This window comes from Lactuca serriola, chromosome 1 (genome assembly GCF_051521515.1).
Source record: "Lactuca serriola cultivar US96UC23 chromosome 1, Lser_US96UC23_V15, whole genome shotgun sequence".
NCBI lineage: Eukaryota > Viridiplantae > Streptophyta > Magnoliopsida > Asterales > Asteraceae > Lactuca > Lactuca serriola.
The window spans coordinates 14,146,487-14,154,558 of record NC_136408.1 but is presented as its reverse complement, the minus strand read 5'-3'; the positions used below and the strand labels follow the sequence as shown (position 1 = coordinate 14,154,558).

The 8,072-nt window shown below is 35.9% G+C and overlaps 1 protein-coding gene across 3 annotated transcripts; it reads right to left on the bottom strand.

Annotated features, from left to right (window-relative positions):
• Positions 1-672: 672 nt before the first annotated feature.
• Positions 673-7,855, bottom strand: LOC145051672 (uncharacterized). 3 transcript variants are annotated; one of them, XM_078999550.1, is made up of 13 exons: positions 5,208-7,855; positions 5,000-5,134; positions 4,752-4,916; positions 4,415-4,663; positions 4,074-4,269; positions 3,493-3,606; positions 2,950-3,089; positions 2,410-2,625; positions 2,028-2,306; positions 1,802-1,949; positions 1,577-1,710; positions 1,327-1,413; positions 673-1,241 (listed from the first exon to the last, which is right to left on the bottom strand). In XM_078999550.1, exons 1-13 carry the CDS (start codon positions 7,608-7,610, stop codon positions 1,155-1,157), a joined length of 4,353 nt encoding a protein of 1,450 aa, XP_078855676.1. In that variant the 5' UTR covers positions 7,611-7,855; the 3' UTR covers positions 673-1,154. The 3 variants fall into 3 exon arrangements, with proteins under 3 accessions (XP_078855676.1, XP_078855784.1, XP_078855717.1); XM_078999658.1 differs by having other exon boundaries at positions 3,493-3,591; XM_078999591.1 differs by having other exon boundaries at positions 5,000-5,128.
• Positions 7,856-8,072: the final 217 nt, after the last annotated feature.

Below are 8,072 nucleotides of genomic sequence, written 5' to 3'. Positions count from 1 at the left end.
ATATTATTTACCTTTATATGATCAAGTAAGCATACATTTTTTTTTTAACTTATAGGGTGTTGAATCTCTAATAAGCTAATAACTTGTTTTAACAAACTTAGCGAAACACCCTCTGAGAAATCAACAGTAGAATCACGTTTAACTTCTTAAACATTAACCATAATTTTTATTGTTGCAAACTACAAAAGTTAGGAAAAAAAACATCTTAAACAGAAAAAGAAATACAGTTAATTTGAGATGAACAGATGAAGTTTTGTTGCTTTATTTCTAGTTGAATGAAAGATTTTTTTAGGCTTGATATATAAAGAGTTAAGAGAAAGGATCAGATAAAATTGGTCCCACTTCAAATTGATGTTGGTCTAATGGAGATTGTTTTTTTACTTGAGAGATCTTAAAATCAAGATTGGGATTTTAAGAATCATACATCCAACTATAAACGCATTGTGTTCCACAACCAACGACAGCATTCTTGAACTACAAAACCTAAATCTTGACATCCATCTTTATCATCGATGAAATGCTACTGCATGTAACATGCTAGGTGTATAAGCTTCTAAAACGAACCATATCAAAGAGTTTTGCCAATTTCCAACTTATTTGGTTTGTTTTACAAGAACTGAAATCAGATATCTAAGTCTAACATAAAAAAAAAAATTGTAAATAACAGAATAATGGCAAAGAAGAGCACACGGGCTTTCTTCACTTAATTATTATTTTTTAATCACAAGTCCAATATTACAAGAGTTGAAATGTGAATACATGTTGGGTAACCCAAAACCCGAGTTTTCATCATCTTATCAAAAAGTATGATCGATCTATACAGTAGCTCTTTCAAAATTGTAAAAAGTAGAGAGTCTATGGCACATATTCATAACTATTGCTTAGCCACTTACATTGATCCATCTTAGTACAATTTACATTTTCTTGTTTTCCAAATTCCAGATCAAAACTTTGCTGGGAAGGCCAATTTCAATTTCTCCTACAAAATTTCTTTATACTAATACATATAACATCATCTCTCTTTCCTGTCATGTTTTTTTATGTATGTCTCCGTTGGTTTGCTAAAATGCACATACATTGATTGTGTTTCTGTAACTCCACATATCCATCTATCGCCATCAAAAAAATGTAATAATGTCTGAATGGTTTGCTATTTAGTGTACAGCTTCATAGAAAAGAACCTGGGGTTGCAGATGTCCTTTTTCACACATTGTAAGGACATCTTCCCACCTTCCAATCACCTACAAAATTACACATTATTACTTTACTTTACTACACAAGAAAAATAAATAAAAATAATTCCAGAGAGAACAAATAAATAAATACCTTGACTGTGTTGTCATCATACATCATCCACTGTTGATGATCGTGACTGTAGGCAAAGCAATGGTAGTGCTGCCCGTAATAACACACCTAAAACATAATAGTTTAACAAACTTAACAAGTAAAATATATATATATATATATATATATATATATATATATATATATATTATTTAAAATATATATATATATATATATATATATATATATATATATATATATATATATATTATATTTAATGAGCGTAATTTACCACTGAAACTAGACAATGCCTGTTCATGGGATCAAGGCCACGATAAAGAACACTGATATCAATTTCAGTAGCTAGGGTTGCCAATGTGGCCTTTATATCTTCAACACTTTCACAAGTATTCTGCCATCCAAGCACTACAAAAACAAAACCTTAGTTAGAAAAAAATATGTATATATGGTTTGACTTTGAGTTTGACCATCTGATGACTCATCATCCATCACCTACCTGTTGTGAAAACATGAGGTGGGGTAGAAAGAATATGATGAATATAGTTAAGCTTCCCACATCCAGCATCCTCAGGATCGCAAGCTAACTGATGATTCATCTCAACAAGGTTTAACAGCTCATCAAATGAGCTCTCTGGACACATAACCTGAATTCACAACAGAAACTTGATAATCATTAATTAAATGAAAATTGAAATTAAGGAGATGGATAGAAGCATGCATGCCTTCATGGTCCTGAGGGCATTGGCATTGATTTGGTGAAAGAAAGTGGTGTATTTCATACGTCTAGATTCCAACCCACAATTGTAGCAATTCATCTGTTCAAAAATGTCCATTCCAAAAAGAGAATGTGCTGTACACCCACTGTTTGCACATTCCCAACCACCTGCCACATTGCCATTGCTTTCCACTTGTTTAATAATATCAGAATCACCAGATATAAATGACTCGTGAAGGCAATGAAATATCACTCCCAATACTTCAGAAGCATCGTTCATTTGAGCCTGTCATATCATATGCAGAAATTTAATTGGTTTTGTTGGTGCTGAACTTTAATTTATTAACAATAAGTTTTATTTTTATGCATATATGAATATCAGAATATACCTCCTGAAAGAAACTACTGTCTGGATACAAATTGCTCAGAGCAATCCTCAGAGAAGTAGGAGCAACAGATTCACCTCTTGTCTCCATTGAAGCCGTATTCAAAGCTATAAAAATCTCATACAAAGCACAAGTCACACATGGATCGCCAACATGGTGATGAGCTGATGTGGACCTCCTCAAAAACTCTTCCCTGAACCTTCTCAAATGCCATAACGACTGCAGTTTAAATTGTAGGAGAAAAAGGTTCATTCCCTTGACAAAATTAAAAACACCCAAATGCAAGATATAACAACATATTTGTGCTGTGTATTATGGAATCAAACTCCCATTTATCTTTTATTAGTACATCATTGTACTTCCAATTGTTTTCTTATTATGCATTGTACTTTGAAAGATCTATCCGATTTTTTTTTTTTTTTTTTTTTGTGGATTTTTCAAAATAGAATGCTGCCTATTATAATAAACAAATCAATGAAAGTATGTTGCAGTTAATGCTAACCCAATTAAATAGGAAAGTAAACCAAGTCCTCACATACCAACCTGAATAATGACATTTAAAAAGCAGTTGTATTCACCAGCTTCATTCTTCAGGCCTGTACCATATACATCGCTTGCATTTGCATTTGCCTTTGCCTTGTCAGAGAATACTTCTATAGATGTAACACGAGAGCCTTCCCCTTCTATAAACACAAGTTAAGTTAAGGCATAAGAAAGATGTAACATATTTTTCAGATTATATGCAAGAAAGAGTAACATACTTTCATTGATTTGTTCATTTCTTCCTGTTACGGCATTTTACTTTCAAAAATCTACCCAATTATAGCAATTTTATTGAAACAGAAAGCAATTTCCACTCATATAATTGGCTAGATTTTTCAAAACTGCAGTGTCTTAATAAGAAAAAATATATATTCAAAGTATTATGCAGAAAAAATAATTTTTTTTAAAAAAAGGATGCTGTAATACACAGCAAACGACAGTAAGTTGCTATGTCTTGCAATTATTGAGAATGCTATGGGTAAATCACGTCAAAATAACATGATAATTATAGATTCTTCTAGTAGGGATAAGAAAAAAAAATACCAAGGCTTTGGCGTACAGCTTTTAAAAGGTCAGCTTGGAATCTTTCTTCATCGTCCTCTTCTGCTTGCAACTGCCTCAATGTCTTTGTTCCAGTTTCTCCTGAATAAGAACTATCTGTTGTTCAGGCAAAATGAACTCCATTTGATGAGATCATTTCTTCACATAATAAGTTGCAGTAGATAGTAGTAGATTAAATTTTTAATGACAAAAAGTTCAAAACTTTTGAAAACCCTAGTATATGTGTATTATATCATCCTACTTTCATTTCTTTCTATTAAAGCATTGTGCTTTCAATGTTTTTTTATTAATCAAGGCATTGTACTTTGAAAAATCTACAAAGTATAGCATTGCATGTTCTTTCTTATTAGGTATACTTTGAATTTTCCTCCCTCATAAAGCAGTGAAACTTTATTTGTATTTAGATGACATTGATATAGTTCCGTAGATTTTTCAAAGTATAATATGCTATAATAGGAAGAAATGAAAGTGGAAGTACATTGCTATTATTATGCTAATTAAACCGAGAAAGTTGCAGCTTTGAGACAAGAACAATGGGTGTTAAAATAACAAGAGACACTTACTGTTATCATCTTCAACACCCTTTATGAGCAGAATTTGTCCAACTTCAACATTTTCCTTCTCCAACAACACAGGTTGCTGCTTCCCATCAATTAATTTGGTGGCATTTTTTTGGCGCCTACTTTTTCTTCCTGTTTTCTGATCGAAAAGCAAAACCGCATCTTCTGCAATCCCTTCATTATTCTGTTTCAGTGGTTCCTAGAAGAAAAGGTATGTAATTGTAAGTCACCTATTAAAGCAAAATTTTATTATCCTTGAGCATTCACATGCAATTATCACAGCTCATAGTTGCATCTAACATCAGAAAAAGGCAACAATAACATGCACCCACTTCAATACTCACCTGCCTTGAAGATCTTAATTCATTGTCTGCATGATTATTTTTAAGTTGCTCTGCAAGATGCTTTTGTTTTGCCTCATTCTCAATCCGTCTTTGATATTCCAAAGTTTCTTCAAGCTTTCTTTCCTCAGCTTCAAGCTCAATTTTTCTACGCATTGCTTCATCTTTCAGTTGGTTAAAAGCATCTTCATTTTCATCAACAGTTTCTGCATTCTCATGGGCTAAAATATGTAGCTCACTATTGTTTATAGCCTGCACACATAACAGGATTATTAGCAAGCATTCCAATCCATTGTCTTATAGAACATTAGAACATAAGTAACACTCATTTGTTTCGAACCTTAGAATCCTTTATTTTTCTATAATCCCTGTTCTTTCTTTTATCTTTTAGCTTATCATTAACAGTCCCCTTTTTAGAATCTAGAGCAAGTTCTGCTAGAAAAGCTTCTCTTGCAGCATCCGACTTCTCTGTGGCATCTTTCTCTGCTAAATCTTCTAGGAGTGCCTAAAAAAAAGTCAAAATAGGGGAAAATAAGATCTCATGCATGGACATGGTAACAGTCAATAGAAACTCAAAAATATACGAACCCGCAAGAAAGACTTTACTAGAGGCACAAGTATGAGTCCAAAATCATGGACAGATGCAGGACTGAGCTTAGATTCCAACTGCTGCATTCCAGTTACAGTTCGCATGATTCTTGCATCAATTTTACTGAGCTGTATCTTCAAAAAATTAAGATGAAGTATAGATACTACACATAAATATAAAATATACATCTCCATAAATCAAACTAACCTCAATCGATAACTGTTCTTTCTGCTTCTGGATTGCAACTTCTATACAAGAATCCACTTGATGCAGATAGTCATCTTCACCAGATTCCAAGTCACATAGATGAGAATTCACAAACCCAAACTGGTTAACATTCAAAGATTCAGCTTCTTTTAAAACATTTGCCAAGGCATCCACCTCAAATTTGTTGACAGGTGGCATGGCATCATCGCAGCTCACAATAAGCTCTTCATGTCGCTTCCTCAAAACAAATTCATAACTTTGTCGTGTAGATTCCGTAGAGTATTCCCTTTTCTTACCTTCTTCTAGACAGAGATCTTCCACTTGCTGCAAAGCTTCTTCATAGCTTGTATGCTCTAACTTTCTTTCACATAACGCATGGAGATGATTAAATTCCTTTTCAAGCATCTGTAGAGTCTCCATTCCTTGATGCACCCTCTCCTCTCTAGACCGCGTCCAGAATTTCAACTGTTCCCCACTTGTGGGACCCGAAAATATCCATGACAATAAAGAATCATCATCATATACCAACCCATTTTCAGAGCCAACACTAGTAAGAAGACACGGCTCTAACAAGAGACATGATCTATCTTCATTGAATACTATCTTTTCAGTCATTTCAATCACACGGGTGGACCTATTCAAGTCTTCCAGAAGATTACCTTTCTCTGAATACCTACTTAGTCCACAAGAATGAGATATCTCTTGCAAGAATTTGAGCACTTTCCTAAGTTCGGTTGCTCCCAGAAAGCATATGCAAATGGGTGATTGATCCACACCGCAATTAAGGAGCCGAGAATGTAGCTCATCCACTGCAAACTGTATAACCTTAGTAAGATGACTAGCTGCAAGGTATTTATGTTTAATAAGCAACTGGAATGACGAATGAATTTTTTCAAGTAGCTTTGTCCGCTCAATGTCTTCAGCAAGTGGCCAGCTGTCAGGATGGAAATATGGTCTGTCATCAAAGCTAGCAGCTAATGAACCTGATTGCATTTCGACCATATTGATCGCAGCATTGACATCAAGTGCTTTCCAAGGGAATGTTAGAAGCATTTCAGTCCACTCATTGTCTACACTTGGAGGCAACATTTCCTGCAAATTGGGCAATAAGCTACCCATGTGCTCACTTATAACATGCTGCATGTGCAGTTCAGGATCTGGAAATTTCTCATTGCATCTGCAGCACATCCAAAATTTCCAACTATTATTAGCTTCCCCGAAGGACAAAGCTTCCGAAACGACTTCATAAGCCAATCCATCTTTTAGTGATCTAAAATGGGCCTTAAGATCTGATACACTAATCTTGAACAAGTCTTTCTTTGAATTCAAGTTCATGGACTTCCAAAAAGGATGAACACAATCCTTTCTCTCAGCAGATGTTGCATTCTTTTTCACCTTCGCACTCTTCCTCCGTTCACCCACACGTTGGCTAGATCCAGAAGAAAGTTCTGAACTCTTATCTCCATCAGTTTGGGATTGGGATGACTCTAACTTCTGTTGCAACAGCCTTGCTGCAGCCACTTTTACTTCAATCTCTTTCTTGCGTTCTTCGTCTGTCTTATTTGCTTTCTTAATTTCATTTGGCCTTCTGGCTTGCACTAACCTTACATCCATGGGGTCATCCGGAACTCTCCTAAGAGGAATGAGCCTAAACTTTTCCTCCCCATTTCCTAGATTCTTCATCCAAGACGAAATTGAAGCAATGTTGGACTTCTGAACCAATGACCGGAGTTCATTCTGTACATGCCCAATCCTTGCATCAGCAGACAAGATCTTCTGCTGGCTCTCATCCTGTAAACTCTCCTTTCCTGGATCTACAGGATTCTCAACAGCCAAAGCACGCTCACACTCCTGCACCACCTCTTCATAATCCTTCCCTTCATTAGCTGATTCATACAACAAATTTGCATAAAAATGTGCAAACTCAATTGAACTTGGTGACAACATCACTGCCTTTTTAGCCGAATCAATTGCATTCTTCAAATGCCGCTGCTTTGCATTGGGATCATCAATAATGGAAGCAACCTTAACACAGATGGTTCCTTGCACCCTATGAATCAGCGCCAACTGATTCGAACTCTCATGTTTTCCACACATCTCCTTCATCAAGCGTAGGGCTTTTTTATGGTTCCCTCGTCTGAGTGCAGTTAAGGCTTTCTCACACTCGACTTTCACAGTAGAGTAACTATCCGATTCAATCGCTAAAGGAACATCAGTTTTTCGTTGTGCTATTTGAACAGTCGACGAATGCACACCTAAATTATGTTCCGTAGAGAGTGAACTAGCCTCAACACCATCGCTACTGTCGTTACCGATTGGAAACGACGGCGGGGCTGGAGGAGTATTAACAGCAGCTGTCGCCGCTTTGGAGCGAGTGGCAACGTTCCGCTTCTTATGCCCCATGTATATACGTGTAGATACGTATATAGCAGTTCAATTCAAAGAAAATCCCACCCCTAGTTTCATATCCATAGAGGCATAGAGATAGGATACAGATATGGAGAGAGAAAGATGGACTTACTTCAAATGAGCTAGAGAAAAACGGCAAGAGTTCGAGTTCAAATCTCGAGGCTTCCAGCGACGGTGGTGGTTGGTGGTGTTGCAGCTCACCGTTCGGCGTCTTGGGTATGAAGAGACGGATTCGCATTTTCTCTCTCTTTTATATATCAATCACTCTGTATAAAATTTCCCCTTTGGACTGTAGACCAATTTCTCGATTTGACGCCTTGAGATTTATGTTTTGTCAATTTACCTCCCTATACTTATAATAATCTATCAATCACACTATTAATCAATTACATGCGTAAATTTGGTCCAACTGATGCTCATTCGTCAAATTCTGGCAAAAGATTATGACATGGCATC

Excerpts from the sequence above, each read along its gene's own strand:
- LOC145051672 (XM_078999550.1), bottom strand. The coding sequence starts at position 7,610 with ATGGGGCATAAGAAGCGGAACGTTGCCACTCGCTCCAAAGCGGCGACA. Across the intron at positions 2,626-2,949 it reads TTTTAAATGTCATTATTCAG|TCGTTATGGCATTTGAGAAG; the intron begins GTTGGTATGTGA and ends TTTAAACTGCAG. Across the intron at positions 1,711-1,801 it reads ACCTCATGTTTTCACAACAG|TGCTTGGATGGCAGAATACT; the intron begins GTAGGTGATGGA and ends TTGTTTTTGTAG.